The following is a 26,850-nucleotide window of genomic DNA, read 5'->3' on the forward strand; positions in this document are numbered from 1 at the left end:
TTTGGTCAGTATAGCCGCAACGCAGATACAGATCATTTGGCCGTACTGGTATAAGTAGTAGGTGGGGTTTTGGGGATGGTTCCGGTCGCCATGGTGGCATAGGCCCGGGACGCCGGAGCAGACACGGCACAAGCAGCGTCCGTCCGCAGCTGGGATGCAAATGCTCTTCGTATTATGGACATTTGTGACTGATACGGGCGGTTCAAACGGTTCAAACGGTCAACGGATCAAACGGTTTATTGATGTTGAACGCAACCAGCCACAAAAACTGAGGTCACGGGAATTTCGAGGCACCAGTTCGCCGAGCGCCCTGCTCCCCGTACGTTTCTTCGGAGGCCTCGAAATAAAAAAAACGACCAAGTCCTGTCAGAGATGCTCCGACCTGCCAGATCAATCATCGCGTCTTGTCGGCCATTGCTGTCGGTGCAGGCCGCTCCCCGTCCCTTCAGCCGATTCGCGTCAACCGCCGCTGCTGTCGAGGAGAACACAGAGGTAGAAGCCGATGCAACCCAGAACACTCAGACTCCGAAAGAACAAATCCAAGCAATCATAGACAGCATGGAAGGAGGTGTCCCCCCTTCACGGCAAAAGTACGAAGCGATCTTGTCTATCTGCCGGTCTGCAGGTCGTCCCCAATATATATCCGTTAAGCAGCTTTTCAGCAAGCTCTGGTATGCACAGTTACCCTTCGGTCACAAGACGTTCGATATGTTCGTCAGTGAATGTTCAAAGAATGGTCGTGCCGACGTCATCATGGCTATGGCATTGCAACCTCATGTATTCGGTCTTTTTCACAAATTTGACGAAGGATCAGCAGTGGAATTGCTGCAAGGTCTCAAACTGCGCTTGGCTTTAACAAGATCTGACACGGCTAGATCGAATATAGTAGGCGATGTCATTAAGCTCATCGCTTCCTTGCCTGATCTTTCTCGGCCTGCGCACTCGAAAGACATCCAGACGAATCCATTTGTCTTGGGTGCTGCCGTCAATGTGCTAGCCACGGCCGCTGAACTTTCCACCGAAAAAGATGCCATCTTGGACAAGCTGCGCATTCTGCTTAACGAGCTCGAGTCTGTATGGGGTTCAGAAAACTGGGTTGACGAGACAAAGAGTGCGCGTCGTCGTGCGTACGCATACGCTGCGGAAGGTTTGCGAAAGGCTGACGCCGTTTTGGGAGGTGCGCCAGAGGCTGTCAAGATTGCTCAGGAATTGGAGGCGGCAGCAGGTGAGGTGAAGGCTGTCGAAACATATAAGGCGGCATTTGATAAGTTGAGGTTGGAAGATCTGGAGTCCGACGCTCCGGCTGCGGAGGATGCACAGTAAAGTATATGTAGTACAATTAAAGCTGCAAAATACAGATATTAATATTCTTCGTTCGTATCGATCACGGCTGATGTAGGTATTGAGTTTCCCACGCTGTGCGGCCTTCCGTTTAGCGATTCCTTCATTCCCAAGGATCTATATGTATGAACTGAAGTTTGATCATACTGCTCCTTACTGTAGACTATGTGTAAATCCCCGTCTCACGAGCTCCGCTTCCGCATTCTTCTTCCTTGTCATTATCTCCGATGCCGCTACCTTCGGATCATCAGGTCGCCTTTTAGCCACCAAGACTTTGCCCCCCTGCTCGGGCGAAATCGCGCCTATATAATCATCCGCACTGCTATCCAGATCATCTTTTACGACAGTAATGTTTCTTAGGTAGACGATATCACCAGTCTTGAACTTCAGCGCTGTTTTGGCGTCTTGACCTCTAAGCGTGATTGGAAAGGCATAAGTCTGAGATGTAGTGAGCGGATTTCTCGTGTAATCTTGCACTATGATTGTGAGCGGAATACTGGGCGGCGGTATGGAAACAACCTGCTCAAATCAGCTTCTGCGACAGACGTTCTAAACCCAGTTGACGTACCTCAGCAACAAGATCGAATACCATGTCAAGCTTCACCTCTTCGATTTTTAAAGTGGGTCTTGACCGAGGTCGCGGCTGTACCGTCCGGTCGCTCGTTGACCACCAACTCTGTAACCGTTTCACGTATTTTTCTTCCTCTTGACCAAACTCGACAGGTATAGCCGGAATTTGGTGCTGTCCGTTCTCAGCGAAAACGGCCCAGGACGATAGCTCAGTGGACACAGCTAGTGGTTTGCGGTTGAATGACTGTATCTAAGGCCACCCGCTTGTTAGTAGCGTCTTAAGACGCTCAATATGGAGACGCACCTGAAAGTTTCGTAGCAAAAGCACTGTACCATCTATAGGCTCTGGCAAGGACGGATGATAACTTCGTGGGCGTCGAAAGATATTGACAGTCAAAGTTGACGCAGTGTCCAACGAAGGATCGACGATCTGAAAGGTTGATAGAAAATCTGGCCCCTTCGTTTTATCAGGCCCAGCGTGGCCGACAACTACACCAATGACATCAACGATTACCCCGAACCTAGAAGTAAGGTCTCGAAGAGACGGGTAGTCTGCCAGCTACGTAGAGGTTAGCGTACTGTTCCAGTTCCAAGGGGCCGAGTCCATACATGCGACGTCAAACCAGCTTCTGTCATAGTAGAAAGCCCTGAACTTTGTCCAGTTTCAGACTCTGCGTCATCCTTTGCGCGAGGATTGATTTTTAGGACAGAACTCTGTAGACCGCCTTGCTCACCATCCGCGGGAAACTCTGAAGATTGTCTTCTTGCAACAGCCATCATCAGTTCAACAACCACATCATCTTCTACATCGCTGGGTTCGCGAAGGAGCGATGGAGGTGGCATCGGTGCAGACTCGTCAAGCGCCCTCCTTTCTGATACATCCTCGTTCAGACTATTCAGTTCTGATCTTCTTTGCGATAACCGTAACGGCTTGTCTGGAACAGCAAATACGAAATCCGGCTGGCCTACCACTGGCGTGAGTGACGGGTCTGGCAGGGCTCCGGGCAGCGGTCCTGTAGTGGGTGGAGTATGTTCCGGGGTAACAAACACTTCTGAAGAGCCTGCGCCAGTTGCAGGTCGCGAAGTGTTGACAGTCTCACCTGGTAAGGATACAGATGGTGCCTCCTGCGGCTGCTCAGCATTAGGAGGGCCATGGTCTGTGGTGAAAACTGGATCAGGCTCCTTAGATGGAGGATGGGAATCAATATCGTGTTGACTGAGCGGTTCTTCTGGAAGAGCGTCTGCGCTAGATTCGTCGCGCTTTGCAACATCGCCTGCACTGCTGTCGAAGGAGGCGACTGCATTATTGTCCTCTCCCCCATCAAACTTCGGACGTAGCAGATCCTCATGCGATGATTCTTCCTCTTCCGGAAGCAAGAACTCATTGTCCTTTGACAACAGCAACGAATCGCGCAAATTGCTACCACGAACTGGCAGAGGGGACCCCACTGACGACAAGCTCAGTCGTGATGACGTTGGTGATCTCGGACTGCTTTCTATCCGGAGAGGAGTGCTGTTTCGAATCTTCTTCAATACATTCTCTTTCCGTGACAAACTGAGCCAAGGTTCATCGTCTGCGAGAGGCGCCTCCTCCTCAGTGTCGTTGCTGCGAGGAACTGAACGTTTCAGAGTCTGCGGTGGTGTGTACCATACCCGGGGCGGTGACATTTCCAAACCATTGGTAGGAACGGCTGGTTGTGATTGTGTCAGTGGGGCACTGCCGGCGATGCGGAGAGTTACAGATGGAGCCTTTGCCGGACAAATCTGCAGGGCGGGAATTAGCCAGTGATCATCGGCACGAGAGGCTGGATTACCATTAACAGCATGTCCTCCTGTTGCATCCCATATTCAATCCTCAATCCCACGTCTCTCTCCGAAGTTCGTTCGACCTCGTAAACGTGTGCGCCCCTTCCTGCACAAAGAAGGACATCGCCTATTTGCACGCTTGCTAAACTCTCGGCCGCTTTGCCATGAAAAACAACTTCGAGTTGTCCTTTGTGGTCCCTTCGACGGAACTCTTGCACAGCCAGTTCGAGCTTAAGCTGGCGACTCGACCGTGAGTAAGGCCAGATCAGGGCGACCACGCCTTTGAATAAGCTGTGCGCATCGAAAGTGCTGAGCGAAAGATCGGGAATGTCGACGACCTTTAGACCTGCAAACTCGTCTTCAGTCATTCTATTGTGTTGTGAGACGCTGCAACGGTGATGTTTTGGCTTCTGCATGGAACAGTATGGGGTGCATGCGTGGATGTGTAACGTAGACATGGGCACTCTGGAAAATCAAGAGCAGAACGAGATTGATTTCTATCTCCTACCACCTCGGCCAGCAGCTGGTGCGCCTGGTGCGCCTCCGCCAAACATGCCACCGAGCATGCTGCTAAGATCAGGCATGCCACCTCCTCCCATGGCCTTCATCATATCAGCCAATCCACCACCACCGCCTGCACCTCCCATGGCTTGTAGTCTCTTCTGCATCTGGGCCATCTGCTGTGGGTTCTTACCCATTGCGCCCATCTTGCTTAGCATGCCACTCTTACCACCCATCTTCTTTGCGACAGTTGCCATCATCTTGTGTTGCGACAAAAGCTCCTCGACTTCTCTAACAGAAGTACCGCTTCCTCTGGCCACGCGCGTCATCCGATGAGGTTGGTCGAGGAATATTTTACCATCGCTGTCCAGCTCTTTCTCCGTCATAGAATCCATGACGCACATCATCCTCTTCAGTCTCCTCGACCCTTCTTCGTCACTTCCTTCTCCGAGGCCAAGCTGGCTTAAACCAGGAATCATACCCGCCATCTTGCTGAGAGGACCCATCTTCATGATGTTGCCGAGCTGGTCCCTTAGATCCCGGACTGTGAACAATCCTTCCGCAATATGCTTCATCATTTCCTTGTTTTGATCGAGCTTCAGCGACGAGACATGCTCAAAGAGACCTTGCATATCTCCCATTCCCATCAACTTTGAGACAAAAGACTGTGGAGCAAAAGTCTCGAGATCATGCATGTGTTCTCCGGTACCGATGAAAGCAATGGGTGTATTTGTGGCAGCGACGGCCGAGATTGCACCTCCTCCCTTCGCGTGTCCATCCATTTTGGTGATGATGATCGATCCAAAGTCCGCAGATTCCTTGAAAGCCTTACTTTGTGATTCTGCAGCCTGACCGATACTTGCGTCGAGCACCATGATTGTCTGATCGGGCTTGACCGCCTCAGAGATCTGGACCATTTCAGCAAACAACTCCTTCTCCTGGCGATGTCTTCCGGACGTATCAACAATGATGACTTCGAACTTCTCCTTCTTGAACTTCTCGACACCTTCTCTTGATATCCGAACAGGGTCTGTCTCGGTGTAGCTACCAAAGTAGGGAATGCGAGCTTTCGTGGCATTCTGTTTCAGCTGGTCGAAGGCACCGGCACGGAATGTGTCAGCGCATACCAAGCAGGATTTGAAACCTTTGCGCTGGTAATGCAACGCAAGCTTAGTACAGGATGTCGTCTTTCCACTTCCCTGAAGACCAACGAACATGATCACATTGGGGTGACCTTTCTTTGGTCTGTAAGGTTCCACACCAGCGTCTACCAATGCTACGAGTTCGTCAAATATGGTCTAGACATGAGGGTTAGCTTTTGGGTGTTTGGGCGCGTCGCAATGGCTTGTAACGCACCTTCTGGATCAAGCGCTTTCTATTCACGCCTGCTGCAAGATCCTTGAGGTTGACTTTTGACTTGATGCTTTTGCGCAGATTGCTAACGAGTTTGACGTTCACATCGGACTCGAGCAGAGCCGAGCACACCTCTTTCAGCAGGGCATCGAATGCTTGTTCATCGACAACGTTTGAGCGACCGAGATCGGACATGACGGCGCCAAGGCGCTTTCCGAGATCTGACAGAACCATGGTGTGCGAGAGTCGATGGGATGTATGCTGTTCAGACGGGGCACTGGGATGTATGCTGTTCAGACGGGGGTCTTGGAGTCGCGGGTGATCAAGGCCCTGCATCAGATCGCGCACCGCAGTACAGCGTGAACCTCACCACCAAAAGTCTAAAAGTCCATCTCCAGTCAAGGACTCTTCTATCGTACGTTGTCGGTGCTATGGACGCGTAGTCGCAATGACGAGCCCCGCTGACTCGACACAGGCTCAGGATTGGTTCGAAGGTATATCCATCGCCCAAGTAACATCGATTGGACGCGTGTTCCTGACAGTTTGCGTCCATAGCTGAACGAATTCTTCAAGAACGAGACGACGGTACGTACCTTGTTCGCTGGGTAGGCATCAATCCCGACACAGGAAACCCGTGGAAGGATACTTGGGTCGCACGCGAAGACTGCGGAGAGGATCTTCTAGAAACCTGGCTCAAGACTAAAGAGTCAGAAACAGGACGAAACCACAAGCGTACTCTTTCTAACGCGTCGTCTGGTAACGTGCGAAGCTCTCAAGAGCAAATCCCGCCTGCCAAGAGACGTCGTGTGAACCGCGTCCCTTCAACTCAAGAGACAAACAGGGACCTGACTGCTCGCGAGAACCCTCCATCAGGAAGCAAACCTAGCTGGGAAGAAACACCGAACGACTCGCTTTCTTCAAAGACTCGGCGCCGCCATCTTCTACACAACATTGTACCAGATTCACAAAATCACTCCTTGGGTACTACGTTAGCGCTTTCGGGCAATCGAAGAAGCCTTGGACCAACCGACTTTGTTCCAGACTCACAGCCAATTGAATCAAGCTTCTCAACTCTGGCCGACAGGTCTGCTGATATTCCATATACGCATCTCAGTCCGCAAAGTGCTGCGATTATTGATACTCCTCGCGCATTCGGGGAACACATCCAAGTAGCAGCCACGCAGCAGACCGAAGACAAACGGGATACCACACCGCAAAATCCTCGGAAAATATCTATTCGGGATTACAAAAAGCAGAGCTTACAATTAGTCGCGCCAGACGATCGTATCGAAAACGTCAGCGTCCTGCCTCAACCTTTGGCCCTTGCTACGGAACGATCTACTTCCGGACAGAACCAGCATCTCGAGAGGCTTGTTGACCGAGTCCACTCAGAAAGCCCTTCCCCTATCCGCAAAGTCTTTTCCTGGTTGGCAACAGAAACCGTCGAGGAAGGTGTCATACCGGACATGTCCTCATCCCAAATTCAACCACCCTCATTCTATGAGGATCCTGGGACTCTTCTTACAGCGCCCCCACAACCTCCAGTAATGCAACGGCTACCGCAGATGTTGCCCACCGTTGCTGGAAGCGTACTAGCTGCTTCTTTAAGAAACACGCCGGGGTCTCTCCGTGAGCGACTCCGTGAACTGCATTCTAGCAGTAACTTTGCTCCGGGCGCTATGAACGGAGGCGGCGCCGGCGAAACCGTGCCCAGCGTCTTGCCAGCCTCCACACAAGCCCCTGCAGCACTCAATGTCCCAAAAAGCCGCTCGGCTTACAACTACGACCTCAGCGATGCTTCTTCAGTATTGAGGTCCATTTGCTTGGGTTTCAAGGAATACGCTCTTCCCCTCGGAATGACGACTGTGCAGCGTTCCACAACACTCCGGGAAATCAAAGAGAACCAAATTGCGATTACCGAATATTGCCGAGACGAGAACGCTGCGAGCTTTCAACTCACTACTGATATATCCAATCTGGTTGTGAGGTTGCGCAGAATTGCCACGCATCCATTCACAGTCACGGGACCAAACTGGAGTGATTCTTTGTCGGACGAGGAGGAAATGGAGTATCTATGCCAGTCGAGTGAGAAGTTCAGGTTTCTTATTGAATGGCTGGATACGATGCGAAACCACGACATCAACGTGGTTCTTCTTGCCGAGTCTGTTGTTGTTGATCTCCTTGAGGGTTTACTTCGTGGGAAGCGCATCAGGTCTACAAGGCTTGACGTGACGTCAATGCGTGATGAGCTTCCAGATGAAGGTGCAAGTGTATTGTATGTGCAGCTTGTAGCGACTGATAAGTCTTTCGTCGCTTCACCAGCAGACCTCTTCATTGCGCTCGATACTACTATCAACGTTGACGACGAAGATCTCGAGAGAATTCGTGAACATCCAAGTGGCGATCCTGACAGAATGGCACCGCTAATCCGTCTCGTCGTGATCAATAGTGTCGAGCATGTTCTGATGTCGACACCGGGAACGCTGTCTAATTCGCATACGCTATATGCCGTGGTAGCTGCTACCACCATCATGCGTGCTGAAGCAGGCGCCTTTGACGCTGATCAGAAGGAGTATAGCGATGCTTTGCAAAGTGCAGCCAGAACGCTCTCGGCATGGATCAGAGGCGACAACACTGAAACCTGGCCTTTGGCGCCATTGCCTGATCTGAAGACATTCTACAAGACACCGACCGCCAGTGTGGCTTCGAGTATTGAAGACGGCGACAGGGCTGACGCACATTATAGGCTTGCTGGGAGAGCTATCAAGCGTGGGATGGCCATGGAAGACTCTTCGACAATGTCTGCATCTCAAGGTGATGTCAATGGCAACAAACGTCTTCGCCTGGTCTCTGAAGACCAAACATCTGTGAGTGATGAGTTGAAGAAGCAGCTGGATGAGAAAGACCGAGTTATCGCTCAGCTTCGTCAGGAGCTTGCACGGACAACGGAGGAGAAGCAGAGCACGGTCGATGATTTTGAGGAGTTTCGGGCCAGTGTCTACAACCAACAAGAGCGATATCGGCAGCTGGACGACGAACTCCGCACTGTCAAACGCGACAATGAAGTACTCGCTGGCAAATGCAGCGATCTGGAGAAGCAGAAGGAAGAGTGGAAGAAGAAGCTTGATGTCAGCCGGGAGGAAAAACAGGCTCTGCAAAAGCGTGTTGATGAAGGAGTGCATCAACTTGCTGAGATCCGCGGGGGACTCGATCCTGCGCGTGCGGAGTCGCTGATTCTTATGCTTCGAGCCGAGAAAGAGGCACTCGAGCGTGGTAATGAACAACTTAGGAAGGAGAATGAAAATCTGAGCCAAATTAGGTCTTACATGACAGAGCAATATCAGGAGGCTTCCTCCTCGGCGGCGCAGGTGGGCATGGAGAACACGGAGTTGAAGACAGAGCTGGAGAAACTGCGATCTGCAAGAGAGGGAGAAGTTGTGCAGGCAAAAGCGCTGTCGTTGGAAGCAGAACGTACTGCTTTGCAACAAAGAATCAAGGAGTTGGAGGGGGAAAATGGGATATTGAAGGAGAATCTTACGAGAAGGCCGCTGACTGCAGAGCAGGCCGACGAGACAGCTCCGGTTGTTGAAAGTTTAGCAGGAGGCGATCGGGAAAGCATAGATACGACTCCAGCAGCTCTCGCGAATGGTACAACTTGACGCGAGTAATTATACAAATATATAATTTCAAGTTTCGTTGTTGTGCTATTCCCAATTAGGTCTGGTAATGAAACGCGCTCTGTTTATGCTCTCGACGAGTACAACACCCATAAACCCATCGCAACTCAGATCAGTACAGTACAATACAAAGACAATGGCAAACGCGGCCTCGGGATGGGATCAATCCGCTGTCTACTACACTCACGTTCTTCCCGCAGAGGAACACGAGAATGCCCCGAGGGAACTTGAGCGCTCCTTCGAGACCTTCATCCAAGAGTTCCGCCTCGACAAATCGTACATCTATCGGTGCGCTATCTTCCCTTCAGTGATATAATTCATGACTGACATCGTCGCAGTGACCAATTACGCGAAAACGTGCTGGTCAAGCAGTACGTTCTTGAAGTGGACGTTGGCCACTTGATCGGTTACAATGAAGACCTTGCGCATGTGCTCGTCAACGAGCCAGCCGATATGCTGCCTCTGGTATTTCGAGCTCCCAGTCTACCTTCTGCTTCGCAGTTCTGACGTGTTTTCATAGCTTGAGTCTGCCGTGAAGAGGTGCGCACGGCGCATAATCTACCCCGGCTCGGACGACTCCAAAGTATTCCCCGACTGTCAAGTCACGTTGAAATCAGAATCAAATTTGATTGCAATCCGAGATCTTAACGCAAGCTACATCTCCAAGCTCATCCGCATTCCGGGTATCGTCATCGGCGCCTCCACGCTTTCCTCAAAGGCCACACATCTCAACATCATGTGCAAGGCTTGCAAAAACACAAAGAACATTGCTATCAGCGGGGGTTTCAGTGGTATTGCTCTTCCGCGTACATGCGATAGCGTGCCTCCTCTTGGTTCAGAGAAAGACTGTCCCATGGACCCTTTCGTAATCATTCACGACAAGTGCACCTTCATCGACCAACAAGTGCTAAAAGTCCAGGAGGCTCCAGACATGGTGCCTGTGGGAGAACTTCCCCGTCATATCCTCGTCAGCGCAGACCGGTATCTGACAAACAAAGTTGTACCCGGTACGAGATGCACGATTACGGGAATTTACTCTATCTACCAGAACAAGCAAGTGAAAGGTGCTGGAGCCGTGGCGATCAGGAATCCTTATGTTCGCGTCGTTGGTCTTCAGGTCGAAAGAGACGGAAATGCTAAGGGTATGAACATATTCAGTGACGAGGAAGAAGAGGAGTTCTTGCAACTGTCGCGAAACCCAAACCTGTACGAGATGTTCGCCAATAGCATTGGCCCTTCGATCTATGGTAATGAGGATATCAAGAAGGCTATCGCATGTCTCTTGTTTGGCGGATCCAAGAAGATCCTACCCGATGGTATGAAACTGCGTGGTGATATCAACGTACTACTTCTTGGTGATCCTGGTACCGCGAAGTCCCAGCTGCTGAAGTTTGTTGAAAAAGTAGCCCCGATCTCTGTCTATACGTCAGGAAAGGGTTCCAGTGCTGCTGGTTTGACTGCTTCGGTCCAACGTGACGCGCAGTCCAGGGAATTTTATCTCGAAGGCGGAGCCATGGTGCTTGCGGATGGAGGTGTGGTTTGTATCGATGAGTTTGACAAGATGAGGGATGAGGATCGAGTCGCAATTCACGAAGCCATGGAGCAGCAGACTATTTCCATTGCCAAGGCAGGTATCACCACCATTCTGAATTCTCGAACATCAGTGCTAGCGGCAGCGAACCCCATCTTTGGACGCTACGATGATATGAAAACACCGGGTGAGAACATCGATTTCCAGACCACCATCCTGTCCCGTTTCGACATGATCTTCATTGTCAAGGACGAGCACAACGAGAACAGGGACAAGAGTATCGCCCGCCATGTCATGAACATTCATATGAACCGTGCCATTCCCGAAAACCAAGCCGTGGGAGAAATTCCCATCGAAAAGATGAAGCGATACATCACTTACTGCAAAGCGAAGTGTGCACCTCGCTTGACGCCTGAAGCAGCCGAGAAGTTGTCGAGTCATTTCGTTGCTATCCGAAAACAGATTCATCAAGTTGAACGTGACAGCAATGAGAGATCGAGTATTCCCATCACCGTCCGTCAGCTCGAGGCTATCGTCCGAATCACCGAGTCATTAGCGAAGATGACGCTTAGTCCAGTTGCTGACGAAGAACACGTTGATGAGGCAATCAGACTATTCTTGGCATCGACGATGGACGCCGTGTCCAACCAGGGTGCCTCAAGACAGGAGCTGGTAGAGGAAGTTACCAAGATCGAAGCAGAGTTACGGCGTCGGCTGCCCATCGGTTGGAAAACATCAATGGCTCATTTGACAAGGGAGTTCGTGAACGGGGTATGTATCCTATCTCCAACTCGTGGAAGGCGCATAACTAACCTTATAAACAGAGAGGATACTCCCAGCACGCCTTGGAAAGAGCTTTACAAATCATGGAGCGTCGCGAAACAATTCAGCTTTCGAACCAGCGGCGAACAATCTTCAGATCCGGCGTCTGATTGGAACCCTTTTGGATAAAAGTTACTACCAAGGGTCATACTCGGGTCGGCTTCTTTTGTTTTCTGGCGTTAATGATTTCAATCCCTTTCAATATATTCCTTACGTTCAGATCATGCCCCGTATAACGAAAAACAAACACCATAACTCCTTTCAAATGCAACACAAACGAAATGTCTATGCGTCATCACGGTCTTCAGCTAGTGACATTGACATGGACCGTCGTCTTCCAGCTCCACGCATAGCATTGTCTTCTTCTTCCTTTCGAACCATGTGCTCGCCCGGCAGTACAACAGCTCGGTCTAACGATACCGGCAAGCCCCGGTGGCGACCTCGAATTTGGAGGGCGATGATGACGAGCTTGCTCAAAGTGTGAAACTCGGCTGACAGCGAAGCATTGATGGTGGGGTAACCAGTGCTCAGTCCCACGGTACCATATGCACTAACAACTTCGAACAGAATATAAAACATGTTGAATGCATAATCTCCCTCAGAGATGCGGCGGTTTTCGATGATGGCAATAAGGAAAAGTCCCAAGAAAACATACCATAGATCAAATGACAATTGACGTCGAATATGCGTCCCGACAAAAGAAGTTCCCTGCTCTTCTAGATCATCCCCGGAGTAAATACCAAGAGAGCGCTCTTCGTAGACGTTCGTCCTGCGGACGTTAATGGCAACAGGATAAACCGAGATATACATCATGACCATGTAACTGACTAGTATGGCAGGATGAAGAGCAGTAAGACTCACAACACCAAAACCTGCCGTTCTCGTTGCGATAGCTTGAAACAAGGCAGCGACGAAACGGTATCCCCCAGGAATTGATTGGACAGCCGTATCGCCCAAGTCAAGGATGATGAAGAGAATCACGTCGATGACATTGAGCCCCACTAGAATAGCAAATAGCCACCATGTCGGACCACTGGGGAATAACAACGTGAAGCAACGTCGGGGGTGGTCCAGGAGAAACGCCAAGGGTTCCTTTCGTGGGGAATCATCAGGTACCAATTTCGACAATACCCAAATATAGAATCGCAAGAAGACAGGGAACCCGGTGTTTCCCACGACGACGAGAAAGCCACATACGAGAAGCAGAAATGCTGCACGTTGCAAACTCAGAAACGAATCTGGTGTGAGCGTGAAGCCAACATCATTGAAAGAGGAAGCAGCCGTAAATATAGCCCACCAAGCTCTCGGAGCACCAGCAGCATCGACCACCGAAGCAGATCCACGTGCGGTGTAGACGAAAACCAGGAGCGACACTATTCCAAACACGTGGAGGAAGACGAAGTATGTGCCGAGAACCCATACCAAGGCGACTAGAGACCGGTATTCAATACCACCGAGTTCTTGTCTCTGCTCTGGTGTCAAGTCCACGAAAGTGGAGTTTCGTCCAACTGTAGCAGCGTATGACAGGTACGGTAACTCGACGTTGGTTCTAGTTGATCTGCGTGAAGTAGGACTGCCCTCGCGCTTTCTGTTTCGAAAAGCACCAGACAATACCCGTTCGAACGTCAAAGAATGCGGTATATCAACTCCAGTAGCCTTACGGACTTGGTATACCGGTGTACGGGAATCAACCGTCAATGTGCGGCGGCTAAACACATTTGACGAGCCATCCGTTGGGGTGAAGAGGTCAGAGTTGCGTCTTCTATGCGAGACCGCAGATTTAATACGACGCAGGGCGTTCGATTCAGCGGGATCATCGCCTAAGCACGGTTGGTCAGTATCGTAATGTCACTTGCAAGGACGCATTAGACTTACGATCAGTACCTCCAACATCCTGAGGACGAGGTACGAAAAGGGGTGCGACCTCTGGCCGATCGACGATGGGGGCATTGGCGAATGCAATATGACTGCTGCCCTGCTGATCGACTGACAATCTTCGTGGTTGCGGCAGGTCTGCGAAGCGAATATCTGGGGACCCAACTTTCGGTAGCGGTTGATTCGTCCTGTATTACTGAATTAGCATCGTTGCACTCCGGACAAGCCCAAGTATAGTTTGTAAAAGAAAATTACTCACGCGTCGCTTTCGGTAGCCGAAGCTGCATTATCAGCATGGCCGTCAGCGAAGGACGAGGGTTTCTTTCCCGCTCGGGAAGACAAGTCTCCCTCATGACTGGAAGCGATCGTATTATGGGATGGCGGTCGTTGAAGAGAGAGTTCCATTGACTCTCCTACGGGCATAGAGTTCCGCCCCCTCGGTTCAGTGAAACGTCCGCCATTCAGGAGAACGCGGATCTCCCTCCCGCCGACACCTCTTTCTTCAATGTCCTGGCGACTCCTGGTTCGGCTCATTGTTCGCCGAGCCGACAGTTGCAGCTGAGCCTCTCGCACAATATGCTCAAACCTCTTCCTGAACCATCTCAAGCGGATCAGGACAATCCCAAAATTAACAGTTATAGGATTGGTAAATAGAGGTAAGACGTAGAGCACGGCTTGCTGGTAATTGCTCAGACTGTTGATGTCGACTGTGTTCAATCCGGCCTGGGTACATGCTCCACTAGACAAGAAGAGAGCGTCAATGTACCTAATGCTACCATTTGGGTAAAGCATGATTGACCCTATTATCACGGACGAGATGAAGTACATATCTGTAAGTGACGATGTCAGAGTCAGTATCATGTCTCTGCAGTTCAACGACACGGCATGTATGCTTGTCTGTTGTGCGGATTACTAACAGTGCAAATGAATAAAATCAAGCCGCACCGGCTTGCGGAGGCGTGCCAGCAAAGATCGGCCGACATCTGTCCAAGGCATACTACGGTAGGACTCGTCGTCCTCGATACCGCGACTCTCTGGTGGTGGTCAACTGTGGTTTGTGTGCGTTGCCTGGAGCAGCCGCGGAGTAGCTATAGTCCAATATTGGTAGAGGTTAATTGCGCATGCACTGGGCCCGGAACCGCAGCATGGCCAAAGCTTAATTCTGGGTGGTATTCGATCTCGTCGGCTGACCGTCAAAGACCTGCAATTGTTCCAAATAGTTTGAAGCGACGTTCTCCACTGCTGGCTCCGTGGGTTTGGGTGCCGCCCATGTATATCTCTTCACGTGCAGCACCCGCGATTTGGCGGGCAGGCCTCCCACATTTCGAATTCACGTTCGTACGCGGTGCAGCGCACAGGCAGGCACGTCTCGTGTACTTACGCTTGGGTGTATACCACGACAAAGTCTCGACCAACAACGCCGATCTGCTCTGGTCAACGAGCCAAGTAGCACACCGTTGAAGTCGCCTCCTACGCTGCTATCTGCGGCTGGTGCTCTTAGGCCGTAATGGTCGTCGTCGTCACCTTGGACGAGATTCTTGCCCAGGCCGCCGAGTCGGGTATATATGCTGTCCCGCAACCACGAACCATGCGTCTAACTTGGATCAATAGACGTCCGGGCAAAAGTTAGAGCTATTTCCAAGCTTCGTGAAACATTGGACACCCATATCGTTGCCGATTACGCGAAGTTCTTGGCTGAGGCTCATGCTCCGCTTATTGACATTTTGCAACATACACCTCCAGCATTCATCAGCACGGCGCCTGAACAGGTCAGATAATGGCGAGCAAGCGATCTAAAGTGGATCCGCTAACTTGTATCACAGAAACTTCGCTTGGGTGTATTAAAAATCATTCAGAAGCTCCCTCATAACGAGGTGTATCGACCTTACGCCAGCGACGTTTTTCTTCGCTTTATACAGATTCTCCGTACAGATAACGAGGAGAATGCCATCGTGTGTTTACAGACGATCATCGACTTTCATCGTTCGTACAAGCAGCATTTGGAAGATCATGTACAGTCGTTCCTGGACACGGTACAGGATATGTATCGCAACATGCCACAGGCTGTGAAGGAAGCCTTTGGCTCTGATGGTGCAGCAACCGGACCCGCCACCCAAAGCAGCGTTACGGCAACTGCGCAAGGTTCGCCCATGTCGCCTGCGTCTGTTGCTACTGAATCGACAGAAATGCCCGCAAAACCCCTTCTGAGAAGCATGCATAGCTTCAAGGTGCTCACCGAATGTCCAATTATTGTTGTTTCATTCTTTCAATCGTATCGGACATCGGTTAATCTGAATCTCCCAACGATGACGCCTTTGATCATCGATATGCTTGCTTTACAGGCTGCACCTCAGGCGGAGGCTCACAAGCAAGCACAAGCGCGTGGTCAGATCTTCACAGGCGTTGCGCCCGCTGTTGGCAACAAGTCTCTCTTTGGCGAATTTATCCATGCGCAAGTGAAGACCATGTCATTCCTCGCCTATATTTTGCGTGGAAACCCACCTGCTCTGCAAAAGTTTCGGGCCACCATCCCGGACTACGTTGTTCGCCTATTGACGGACTGCCCTTCGGACATGTGGGCAGCAAGAAAGGAACTTCTTGTTGCGACGAGGCACATCCTTTCTACTGATTTCAAGGGTGCTTTCGTGAGCAAAATTGACGTCCTCCTTGACGAACGCGTCCTGGTCAGCGATGGCGTCACCGTCCATGAGACGCTTCGACCACTGGCATATAGTATGTTGGCCGATCTGCTTCACAATGTGAGAAGCGAAATGACAGGTGCTCAGTTGCGGCGCACCCTTCGCGTATATGCGGACAATCTGAGAGATACTTCCCTCCCTCCTAGTATCCAGATGATGTGTGCAAGGCTGCTTTTGAATTTCATTGATCGCATACTGAAAATGCCTCATCCTGAAGCTCGTCAGCTTCTTATGTACATTCTCAATGCGTTCGCGGACAAGTTTGCCTCGCTGAACAAACAGCGTGCTACCTTTCTGCACCTTGAGCAGGCCGAGAAGGCAGGAAACGTGGGGAACGGTGGTGATGTTGCTGTCGACGTTGACGAGATCGACCCTGCGGGTATGGATCTGCAATACCTGCGACCCATTCGGGTTGCCGCAACAACGCAAAGCATGGGCGACTTCTTAAAGGACGGTCGTCTTCTCTTCAAGAATCTTGTTGGCGGTTTGCGAAGTTTGATGTACGGCCTTAAAAACTGTAACCCACCACCCGCAAATCCCACCGCCAGTATGCAGGACTGGAATGAGTTTGCCCGCGGTTTTAGTGCTGAAGAAGTGGATGTACTTGTTCGGCTTTTCCGTGAAACTGCGGAGGGATTTTCCTTCTTCTTGCCTGTCTCCGATAAGGGGGGCATTATTCGTGCTGGTGAAAAGACATCGCCGCTTGAAGCAACGCCTAATGCCATGCTTCCTACTACGCCTGAGGAAAAAGAGATACTCGAAACGTTCACGACTGTCTTCATTTATTTGGATTCGGCGGTATTTCAAGAGGTTTTCGGCGCACAGTTGCCGGAATTCTTTGAGCAGGTTCTCAAGAATCCTTCGTTGTTGCATGTTGCGCAGTTTTTCTTGGCAAACGATGCCACCTCTTCGAATTTTGCAGGGCTTCTGCTGCGATTCCTGGTCGATCGTCTCGAAGATCTGGGAAGCTCAAATGCCGCCCGGTCCAACATCATGTTGCGAATGTTCAAGCTTGCATTCATGGCAGTCACTCTATTTCCGGACGCCAATGAAATTTGTCTGCAACCACATGTGAATCATATTGTTGTGCAGTGCTTAAAACTATCTGCAAAAGCACATGAGCCGATCAATTACTTTCTCCTTTTGCGTGCATTGTTCAGAAGCATTGCTGGTGGAAGGTTCGAATTATTGTACAAGGAAGTACTTCCGCTTCTACAGATGCTTTTGGAGTGTTTGAACACGTTGTTGCACGCCGCCAAAAAACCCCAGGAGCGTGACCTTTATGTTGAACTGTGTCTTACTGTTCCGGTCCGCTTGAGCGGATTGCTTCCTTGTTTAAGTTATCTCATGAGACCGCTCGTCATTGCTCTACGCGCCGGACCCGATCTTGTTAGTCAAGGCCTCAGAACGCTTGAGCTATGCATTGACAACCTAACGCAAGAGTTCCTTGATCCCATCATTGCCCCAGTCATTCATGATCTGATGCAGGCACTCTGGGACCACTTGAAACCGCTTCCCCACAATCACCAGCATAGTCACACCACGCTGAGGATTCTGGGCAAGTTGGGTGGACGCAATCGGAGGTTCTTGAATGAGCCACCGAAGTTGGGATTTGTGGCTCATCCGGATGCGAGCCCGTCTGTTAATCTCCAATTCTACGGGGGTAATGGAGCCAAGGCCTTCAACATTATGAGGTTTGTGGATGTCGCAGTGCGTGCTTTGCACAATTCAAAGACAGATGTGGAGTATAAGCAACAAGCATTTCGCTTCTTGGGCTCTGCTGTTAAACTATATTTGCGCACGGAAGAGGTCCCAATGGATCTTGCAGCCTCCGTTCAAGCCAACGCTGAAGAGTTCATACGTACCATCGAGCTTGTGGGTTCTGGTAATTTGGGACAAACAACTAATGAAACAAAGTCAAGCATGGATGATGAGGGATCAGCGCGAAACTCAAAATTAGTCGCTAAAAAGCTTGCTCAAGAGGACAACCTACGAACTCTTTTGCATGGCTGCTTTCAAGCAGCTGTCCATGACGAACTCCGAGCGGATGCGCGGGACTTGATCATCAATATTTGCGAGCATATAGCTGTGACGGAGGTGCCTGAAGCCCTTGAGGAGCTCAGATTACGGAAGCAGGGCTTCCTATTGAATCCTGATATAGATGGTCCTTATCTAAGCAACCGAGTCTTAGTGGATGCGATTGCAGACAGTCTTGCGTCTGATTTCGTCGCCGTCCGTGAGTTGGCAGAAGAAGCTATCGTTGTACTTTATGAGTCTTGTCTGACCATCCTGGGGTCTCCAGAGAAAGCCCGCAAGCTCCCGTTATTTCATCTGTTGTCAGCTCGATTTTGTCACAGTTGTTTCAAGGAAGATCACCATGAGAAGTACGCAGGGTGCAATGGAATTCGCATTCTCAGCCGCAGGATTGAATTGGGGAAAAAATGGATGGTGGAGCGGCAGTTGGATTTTGTCCGGGCTCTGTTGTTTGCTCTCAAAGATATGCCTTCGGAGATAGCATCGTCTGTCCTTGACGATGCTCATGAGACGCTCACTTTCATTGTCAGAACATGCAACCAGACTGACGGCGATGAAGACGCGACCGTCAAAGATGGGCGATTGGCAAATCTTGTGTGTCTACTGATTGTCGATCTTTCCAATTCCAATTCCACGGTCCGTGATGCCGTGAAGTCGTCGTTTAAACTGCTCGCGGAGCTCACTTTGAAGGAGCTGCACGAGCTGCTTGCACCGGTCCGAGATAGGCTTCTATCTCCTATCTTTACCAAACCGTTGCGTGCATTGCCCTTTGCCATGCAGATTGGGCATATCGATGCGATCACGTTTTGTTTGTCATTGAAACCGACCTTCCTTGAGTTCAATGATGAACTCCTGCGATTGTTGCATGAGGCACTCGCCTTGGCGGACGCAGAAGATGAGGCTCTGGTTACTGTGAGTGAGACATCGCAGTATAAGAATGCGACGTCGCTGGTCAACTTGCGTGTCGTGTGCATAAAGCTTCTCTCTAAAGCCATGGCTTGCTCGGATTTCTCGTCGCCCCAGCAAGCGCAGACGCGAGGACGCATTATCTCGGTCTTCTTCAAGAGCCTGTATTCCAAATCCAATGAAGTCGTGGATGTCGCGAACCAAGGATTACGTCAAGTTTTGGCGCAGAATAACAAATTACCCAAAGATCTTCTACAAGGAGGTCTTCGGCCAATTCTTATGAATCTCTCGGATCACAAAAGGTTGAATGTGGCGGGCTTGGAAGGCCTTGCACGTCTCCTCGAGCTTCTGACCAATTATTTCAAAGTCGAAATTGGTCGAAAGCTTCTTGATCACTTGCGAGCTTGGGCGGACCCTCAAATTCTCCACCAGGCTGCTGCCAGGGCTCTTAATGAACACCATGCAATCAAGATTATATCAGCAATCCTTAACATATTTCATTTGCTTCCGTCACCGGCAAGTATGTTTTTGGAAGAGTTAGTTACGATCGTCATGGACCTCGAGGAGAAAATGCGCCGTACGCAATCTAGTCCGCTCCGTGCACCGTTACTCAAGTTTTTGAACCGGTACCCAACTGAGGCTTGGGCTTTCTTTTCGGTTAAACTCGGACAAGTAGGGTTCAGCCGCTTTTTCGTCCAATTGCTCTTAGCTGAAGAGAGTGCGGCCCTCCGGTCTACAGTTATGGACGACACTCCTACTTTGATCCAGCGAGGTTTTGGATTGAATCAGCCAGAAGATCAACCCGCCACGCCGCTTGTCGGTATTCGCATCGTTCAGGCTCTATGCCGCTTCCAGAGCACGTATATTAGCCAACACACCGATGTCATAAATGTGCTCTTGCGTGCGAGCAAGGTATTAGCCGCGATGGATGAAGAAAGTGCATCAGTCCTGACAACTGGGCAAGGCCTGGACGCTCTGATTGACACCTTCATATTCTACTTGAAAGAACAAGAAGACAATCTCGACGTCTTCTTTAGTCTTTTCGAAGTTCTAGCATCCAAAAAGGGGCTGATGACACACACGTTTGAGGACTACATTATGACTGGTATTATTCGGAATCGGTCATCAGCGTACCGCCGCAGCGTCATCGCACGCTGTCTGGATCTCTATCAGAAAGCTGATGTTCCCTCCCGCCTGAAGAGTACTATATTCCAGAAGCTCGCCAACCCCATCTTAATCGCGGGGTACAAGGGGCCTTCCTCAGAGGAAAGGCTTCTTGATAAAGACATGGCTGATATGATGCACTTGAAGATATGGAAGGCAACCCTTGCCGATGAATCGCTTTCTTCAGACCATCTTTTGCGGATTGAGCTCCTCCAAATGACGGCCTTGCTTCTTAAATACGATCATGTCCTTTTCGCTGAGCATCGGAAAGACATTATCAAGTTTGCGTGGAATTTCATAAAAGTCGACGATATCACGAGTAAACAAGCCGCATATGTGCTTATTGCATACTTCATAGCAGCTTACGAGACTCCGGCGAATATTGTGCTGCAGATATATGTGGCGTTGTTACGGGCTCATCAGCAGGAATCACGGGTCTTGGTCAAACAAGCTTTAGACATCATTGCCCCGGTTCTGTCCCTCAGGGTGCCGCCCACGCCAGAGTCACGCTACCCGCAATGGGCTAAATGGCCCCGCCGTGTCATCGCCGAGGAAGCGTCAAACATCCCTCAGTTGATGATTCACGTCTATCAGTTCCTTGTCGGGCATGGAGATGTCTTTTATGAATACAGGGATCATCTCATGTCGCAGCTTGCGAACGCCTTGTCAAAGCTAGGTCTGCAGTCAAGCGCTACTCCGGAAACAAAGACTCTGTCGTTAGATATCATTGATCTCATCCTGCGATGGGAAAGTCGTGTCTCGATGGACTCTGCTGATATTGGAGAACCTGGAGGTCGTGATGGCGAGAAGACTATCTTGGGTAAAAAGAAACTGGGCGACGCTATGGACGTTGATCAAAGCTCTCAAAGCACCACTCAGATGAGCAGTTATATTTCTCCTGTCCTTCGTGATCGTGTCATTGAGTATTTGCTTCGCTTTATATGTGCTTGCCCTGATCAAGGTTCAAAGGGACCACTTTCAACTCGGGCTAGCAAACAACTCGAAACCTTGTTGAGCGGAGAGTTCTGGCGTGATGCTGCTATTGAGCTTTCTGTCTTCGAAAAGAATCTTGTCACGAACGATGTCACTGAAGCAACCATTCCGGGATACGTCAATGCATTGGGAGCGCTTGGCGTCGTCCTAGACCATTTGCCTGACTCAAAAATTCTAGAAGACGTCTTGTCTCTTCAACAGCTTCTGGATAAGGGCCTTCGAAGCGATGCCGCTGCCATCCAGGAGCATATGCAGCCCATTGTGGCACGCATTCTTCGTGCAATTCCCAAGCCTGCAGATGACGAAGACGAGCCATCTGCAAATCTTGAGTTTCGCGCGGCGATTGTGTCCATCATTCAAGAGAACGTCCAAAATCTGGTCAATCTCAGTGGTGCTATCATGCTAGCTTGGACGTTGTGTCAAGACTGGCCTGACACGCTCGATCCTTTGATCCCTGGTTTGCTGAAAGCGTTCCAGAAACTGGCCAAAGATCACATTTCACCTCCACAACTTCCTCAGGCCCCTCCTGCCGCTGCTCCCACGGGAGGTGTAGCTGAACAAGTCGCGGCTGCCCCCACTGTTATGGATTCCGAGAACATCATCGTATCGCTCGGAAGAATTGTTGACTTCCTTCGCCTCCGCATATCTCATCTTGGAGATCAACGACGATGGTTCTTGAGTGCTTTGGTACAACTCATAGAGAAATCTCCGAATGCCGAGTTGTGTTCGAAAATCTTGGAAGTTGTTCGAGAATGGGTCCTGGGCAAGAATGAATCATTTCCTACTGTGAAAGAAAAGACTGCGGTGCTATTGAAAATGATGACCTTCGATAGTCGCGGGGATCCGGCACTGGTGAATAGGTTCTTGCACTTGCTCATCGACATATATCAAGACCCAACTATTGCCCGCACGGAACTAACTGTCCGCCTCGAGCAGGCCTTTTTCATGGGCACGAAAGCTGATGACTACACCATCAGAAATAAGTTTATGGAAGTGTTTGACAACAGCATGTCCCGCAATGTATTCACGCGACTGAACTACATTCTTGGAGTGCAGAACTGGGAATTCCTCGCGAATAACTTCTGGTTGCATCAGGCAAGTCAAGTTTTGGTGGGCTCCGTGATTGCCGACGCTCCGCTGGAATTCCAAGATGGCGATCGATGTTTGCGCCCCTTAACAGCGTTGAGCATTTGGTCAGGCTTCGATGATATGGAAATCACGGCCAATGATAAACTGGAATCATTCATTGCTCGTCGGCGAGAGTTTATCGAAAACGATACGCGAGTGCAGGCTGGTGATGTGGTTGTATCGCTGGCTCAGCTTCAGCATCTTGAAGTCATCACTGGGCATCGCTTGTGGATAGAGCTCTTTCCCCTCGGATGCTCTGCTGTTAGCAAAAAAGATCGCCAGGAATTGTCCAGGTCTGTCATTGCCCTTTTGGCTAAGGAATACCACAGTAAGCAATTGGAGAAGCGGCCAAACGTGATACGAACTCTGCTTGAAGGTATTGCGCGGGCTTCCCCCTCGTTACCTTTGCCCCCACATCTTGTGAAGTATCTTGGGAAGTCATACGATAGTTGGTATGTTGCCTTGACGTTGTTGGAAGAAGCGTCAACTACTCGCGTTTCAGGTGGTGACAATCCTGTTCATGAGAGCACATTGGATGCCCTGGCAGAAACGTACGCTCTTCTTTGTGAGGACGACATGTTTTATGGTTTGTGGAGACGAAGGTGTCAATACCTTGAGACTAATGCCGCGATCTCCTATGAACAAAACGGTATGTGGGATAAGGCGCAACATATGTATGAGACGGCACAGATCAAAGCCCGTACCGGCGTTCTTCCCTTCTCAGAATCGGAGTACAGCTTGTGGGAAGATCATTGGATTTTGTGTGCCCAGAAGCTCCAGCAATGGGATATCCTCACGGATCTTTCGAAGCACGAAGGGTACTCTGACCTCTTGCTTGAGTGTGCATGGCGCGTAACCGATTGGACTGCGGATCGCGAGCCCTTGGAGGCTTCCATCAAAACTCTCATGGACACTCCGACACCGAGACGCTATACGTTTGAGGCATTCATGGCTCTTCAGAAGGCTCAGTTGAAACTGGAGCCCATCCAGGAATTCTCCAGGGTATGTGACGAGGGTATGCAGCTCACTCTACGGAAATGGCACAGTTTGCCTTCGACAGTCACTCAAGCCCACATACCTTTACTGCAAGCTTTTCAACAGTTTGTAGAGTTGCAGGAGGCGAGTCAGATCTACGCAAGCTTAGCATCCACACATGCACAGAACCTCGACAGCAAATCACAGGAACTAAAGGGCATTCTGACAACATGGAGGGAGCGACTTCCCAACATGTGGGACGACATCAATGCATGGAGTGATCTTGTGGCATGGCGGCAGCTTATTTTTGCTGCCATTAACCGCGTGTACCTTCCACTGGTCCCTGCCTTGCAGCAGCAAAGTGCAACGGGAGCAGCGAACTCCAGCGCCAATTCCTTCGCATACCGAGGCTACCATGAAACAGCTTGGATCATCAATCGCTTTGCTCACGTCGCTCGCAAGCATCAATTGCCTGAAGTATGTATCAATCAGCTGACTAAGATTTACACTTTGCCGAATATCGAGATTCAAGAGGCATTCCTGAAGTTGCGGGAACAAGCGAAGTGTCATTACCAGAATCCTAACGAACTGAATACGGGTTTGGAGGTCATCAGCAATACAAACCTCATGTATTTCAATACGCAACAGAAGGCAGAGTTCTTTACTCTCAAAGGAATGTTCCTCGCAAAACTTCGTCTCAATGACGAGGCGAACCAGGCATTCGCAACAGCCGTACAAATTGATTTGACGCTCGCTAAGGCCTGGGCTGAATGGGGTTTCTACAATGACCGTCTCTTCAAGGAGAATCCTCGTGATTTGAATTCTGCTTGCAATGCTGTGTCTTGCTACCTGCAAGCCGCCGGTTTGTACAAGAATGGAAAAGCCAGAAAGGTGCTCAGTCGAATTCTCTGGTTGCTTAGTTTGGATGATGCGCAGGGAACTATATCTCGTGCGTTTGACTCATATAAGGGTGAAGTTCCCGTTTGGTATTGGACGACCTTCATTCCTCAGCTTCTTACGTCCCTGTCTCACAAAGAGGCCCGGCATGCCAGACAAATTCTGGTTAAGATTGCTAAGAGTTATCCGCAAGCGCTCCATTTCCAGCTTCGTACAACTAAGGAGGACTATACTGTCATCAAACGCCAGGCCTTGGCTGCTGCCGCGCAATCTGTGTCTACCCGAGCTGGCGCTGGTGTCAAACCGCCACAACCTGCTCAAGCTGAAGGCCAAAGTTCTGCGGGTAACGGTACTGATACAACAACTAACACGACCAGCGCTCACCTGGCTCAGACGCCTGCTGCTCCAGGCGAAGTCAAGACCGAGAATGGCACTGCCACGCCTAGGCAGTCTGCTGCTGTGAAGCCTGCATCACCGGCCGTGGCGAGTCCGCAAGTGCATAACAGACAACCTTGGGAGCACGTTGATGACATTATGTCGATCCTCAAGACGGCCTACCCCCTGTTGGCACTATCCATGGAGACCATGGTGGATCAGATTCAGCAACGTTTCAAGTGTCCGCCAGATGAGGATGCGTATAGGTTGATCGTGGCCTTGCTAAACGATGGTGTTCAGTATATTGGTCGGCTGTCTTCACCGAGTGAAGATACAAAGCTGCCCCCGGCCACAGAGGCAAATATCTCTCGCTTTGCTGAAAGTGTTTTGCCCAAGCACATCAAGTCTGCTTTTGAAGATGACTTTCTCAAAGAGAAGCCCAACTTGCAAAGCTATGTGGCCAAGCTTCGACACTGGCGAGATAGGTTTGAGGCGGTGCTTGATAGGCGTCCACATCAGCAGAATCTGGAGCAATGCAGCACGTTCCTTACCGAATTTCAATATCAGAAGTTCGATGAAGTGGAGGTTCCGGGTCAGTACCTGCTGCATAAAGACAACAACAACAACTTTGTGCGTATTGACAGATTCCTGCCTACGCTTGACGTAGTGCGCGGACACGGAGTGTGTCATAGGCGACTCACTATTCGTGGGCACGATGGCAGTCTGCATCCCTTTGCTGTGCAATATCCAGCTGCAAGGCATTGTAGGCGGGAGGAACGTATTTTTCAGCTGTTCCGCATCCTGAACGGCGTTTTGTCGCGACGGAAGGAAAGCCGAAGACGTAATCTTACTTTCAACTTGCCTGTTGCTATTCCTCTAGCACCTCATATTCGTATCGTGCAGGACGACCCATCTTATGTTTCGCTGCAAGGCGTGTACGAGGAGTACTGCGATCGCGTTGGTCTACACAAGGACGACCCTTTGAGATACTTTGCGGAAAAGCTCAGAGCAGCCTATGACCCCAAGCATCAGGTGATTACGTGAGTCAGATTTTACAAGCTTGTACTAACGCGTTACGATAGCGAGCGGACTTGACCAGTATCAAGTTGGAGGTTTTGGAAGCAATTCAGTCAAAGATGATCCCGGATACTATTCTTTATGAGGTATGATGACATGTTGCACGCATAGCCATGCCGCCACTAATCGCATGTCTCATTCAGTTCTTCAAGCGTACTTTCCCTTCTTTCTCGGACTTCTGGCTGTTCCGGAAACAATTCACGGCGCAATATGCCAGCCTAACCTTTATGACGTATGTCATGTGTATCAACAACCGGTTCCCGCACAAATTGTTCTTTTCGAGGTCAACGGGCAACATTTGGGCCACGGAGTTACTACCAGGTCAGTGATATTGAAACGGTGTATACATGTTATGGCTCTCTGACAGGCAGTTCAGCAATGGCACCAAACAGCCCTGTCTTTCATAACGGGGAAGCCGTTCCGTTCCGTTTCACGCCGAACATTCAAAAGTTCATCGGTCCTATCGGTATCGAGGGTATCTTCTCGTGCGCTGTTATGGCTATCGCACGCTGCCTTACGGAACCGGAGTTCGAGTTAGACTTGTATCTGAGCGTATTCGTCAGGGATGAGCTTATGTATGTTTCCCTTGTGCAAGCTTTTACGGATGTACGCTAACCGTATCGCAGCACATGGTTTACCCAGCAGCATCGTCCCGTTGCGCAGGATGCGCAGCTTAGGGAGAAGGTTGCTACGAACGTCGATCTTATCGTTCGAAGGGCCTCATCGCTTTCGCATGTAGCGCAGGGTAACATTCCTGCCAACCAGACGATCATAGATCTCATCTCTCAGGCCGTGAATCCTCGGTCTTTGGCGAGTATGGACTCTCTTTTCATGTCGTGGTTGTAGGGGAGTAGAACCATATTGCGAGTTTCTTGATGGGTTTCTTTTTACTTTGTGCCACCAAAGACCATTGATCCTCGTGGATCCATCAAAGACCCTTGATCCATCGAAGACCCATGAAATTTAGCCAACCTCACGATCCAAACCTGGACACTAGGAATTCCACTCTACTTGAATACTTTCCGACTTTATTCGTGTTTATTTGTACAGTTGAATGACTTATTCGAGTGCCTTTGCTGGAAGTGGAATATGTTATTCCATATTTGTGCAATCACGAATCAGGTAT

At 50.2% G+C, this 26,850-nt stretch overlaps 7 protein-coding genes across 7 annotated transcripts; 4 read left to right on the forward strand and 3 right to left on the reverse strand.

Moving 5' to 3' along the window:
- Positions 1 to 372: 372 nt before the first annotated feature.
- On the forward strand, positions 373 to 1,323 carry SAICODRAFT_6481 (uncharacterized protein; the record flags this gene model as incomplete). The annotated part of the gene is made up of 1 exon (XM_019170100.1): positions 373 to 1,323. The coding sequence occupies one exon, from the start codon at positions 373 to 375 to the stop codon at positions 1,321 to 1,323; it is 951 nt and encodes a 316-aa protein (XP_019025307.1).
- Positions 1,324 to 1,372: 49 nt separating this feature from the next.
- Positions 1,373 to 3,990, reverse strand: SAICODRAFT_18268 (uncharacterized protein). The gene is made up of 5 exons (XM_019165927.1): positions 3,726 to 3,990; positions 2,521 to 3,675; positions 2,216 to 2,470; positions 1,910 to 2,161; positions 1,373 to 1,860 (listed from the first exon to the last, which is right to left on the reverse strand). The coding sequence occupies exons 1-5, from the start codon at positions 3,750 to 3,752 to the stop codon at positions 1,495 to 1,497; spliced, it is 2,055 nt and encodes a 684-aa protein (XP_019025308.1). The 5' UTR covers positions 3,753 to 3,990; the 3' UTR covers positions 1,373 to 1,494.
- A 204-nt stretch (positions 3,991 to 4,194) lies between these two features.
- SAICODRAFT_64939 (signal recognition particle protein) lies at positions 4,195 to 5,805 on the reverse strand (the record flags this gene model as incomplete). The annotated part of the gene is made up of 2 exons (XM_019170112.1): positions 4,195 to 5,516; positions 5,575 to 5,805. The coding sequence occupies 2 exons, from the start codon at positions 5,803 to 5,805 to the stop codon at positions 4,215 to 4,217; spliced, it is 1,533 nt and encodes a 510-aa protein (XP_019025309.1). The 3' UTR covers positions 4,195 to 4,214.
- A 133-nt stretch (positions 5,806 to 5,938) lies between these two features.
- On the forward strand, positions 5,939 to 9,230 carry SAICODRAFT_18270 (uncharacterized protein; the record flags this gene model as incomplete). The annotated part of the gene is made up of 2 exons (XM_019165929.1): positions 5,939 to 6,065; positions 6,127 to 9,230. The coding sequence occupies exons 1-2, from the start codon at positions 6,020 to 6,022 to the stop codon at positions 9,228 to 9,230; spliced, it is 3,150 nt and encodes a 1,049-aa protein (XP_019025310.1). The 5' UTR covers positions 5,939 to 6,019.
- A 119-nt stretch (positions 9,231 to 9,349) lies between these two features.
- SAICODRAFT_29741 (MCM-domain-containing protein) lies at positions 9,350 to 11,827 on the forward strand. The gene is made up of 4 exons (XM_019167487.1): positions 9,350 to 9,536; positions 9,587 to 9,713; positions 9,769 to 11,550; positions 11,604 to 11,827. The coding sequence occupies exons 1-4, from the start codon at positions 9,385 to 9,387 to the stop codon at positions 11,709 to 11,711; spliced, it is 2,169 nt and encodes a 722-aa protein (XP_019025311.1). The 5' UTR covers positions 9,350 to 9,384; the 3' UTR covers positions 11,712 to 11,827.
- Positions 11,745 to 14,496, reverse strand: SAICODRAFT_70420 (uncharacterized protein). Its single transcript, XM_019170566.1, has 4 exons — positions 14,394 to 14,496; positions 13,736 to 14,306; positions 13,477 to 13,664; positions 11,745 to 13,421 (listed from the first exon to the last, which is right to left on the reverse strand). Exons 1-4 carry the CDS (start codon positions 14,470 to 14,472, stop codon positions 11,887 to 11,889), a joined length of 2,373 nt encoding a protein of 790 aa, XP_019025312.1. The 5' UTR covers positions 14,473 to 14,496; the 3' UTR covers positions 11,745 to 11,886.
- Positions 14,497 to 14,983: 487 nt separating this feature from the next.
- SAICODRAFT_70421 (uncharacterized protein) lies at positions 14,984 to 26,620 on the forward strand (the record flags this gene model as incomplete). Its single annotated transcript, XM_019170567.1, has 8 exons — positions 14,984 to 15,035; positions 15,088 to 15,245; positions 15,300 to 23,402; positions 23,424 to 25,679; positions 25,730 to 25,810; positions 25,868 to 26,045; positions 26,092 to 26,299; positions 26,351 to 26,620. The coding sequence occupies 8 exons, from the start codon at positions 14,984 to 14,986 to the stop codon at positions 26,568 to 26,570; spliced, it is 11,256 nt and encodes a 3,751-aa protein (XP_019025313.1). The 3' UTR covers positions 26,571 to 26,620.
- Between the last annotated feature and the right edge of the window lie 230 nt (positions 26,621 to 26,850).

Source organism: Saitoella complicata (assembly GCF_001661265.1).
Source record: "Saitoella complicata NRRL Y-17804 unplaced genomic scaffold SAICOscaffold_7, whole genome shotgun sequence".
NCBI lineage: Eukaryota > Fungi > Ascomycota > Saitoellomycetes > Saitoellales > Saitoellaceae > Saitoella > Saitoella complicata.

Excerpts from the sequence above, each read along its gene's own strand:
- SAICODRAFT_29741 (XM_019167487.1), top strand. The coding sequence starts at position 9,385 with ATGGCAAACGCGGCCTCGGGATGGGATCAATCCGCTGTCTACTACACT. Across the intron at positions 9,537-9,586 it reads GACAAATCGTACATCTATCG|TGACCAATTACGCGAAAACG; the intron begins GTGCGCTATCTT and ends ACATCGTCGCAG. Across the intron at positions 9,714-9,768 it reads CAGCCGATATGCTGCCTCTG|CTTGAGTCTGCCGTGAAGAG; the intron begins GTATTTCGAGCT and ends GTGTTTTCATAG.
- SAICODRAFT_70420 (XM_019170566.1), bottom strand. The coding sequence starts at position 14,472 with ATGCCTTGGACAGATGTCGGCCGATCTTTGCTGGCACGCCTCCGCAAG. Across the intron at positions 14,307-14,393 it reads TGATTTTATTCATTTGCACT|ATATGTACTTCATCTCGTCC; the intron begins GTTAGTAATCCG and ends CGTCACTTACAG. Across the intron at positions 13,665-13,735 it reads TCGGCTACCGAAAGCGACGC|GACGAATCAACCGCTACCGA; the intron begins GTGAGTAATTTT and ends TCAGTAATACAG.
- SAICODRAFT_18268 (XM_019165927.1), bottom strand. The coding sequence starts at position 3,752 with ATGCAACAGGAGGACATGCTGTTAATG. Across the intron at positions 3,676-3,725 it reads AGGAGGACATGCTGTTAATG|ATTTGTCCGGCAAAGGCTCC; the intron begins GTAATCCAGCCT and ends CCCGCCCTGCAG. Across the intron at positions 2,471-2,520 it reads AAGCTGGTTTGACGTCGCAT|CTGGCAGACTACCCGTCTCT; the intron begins GTATGGACTCGG and ends ACCTCTACGTAG.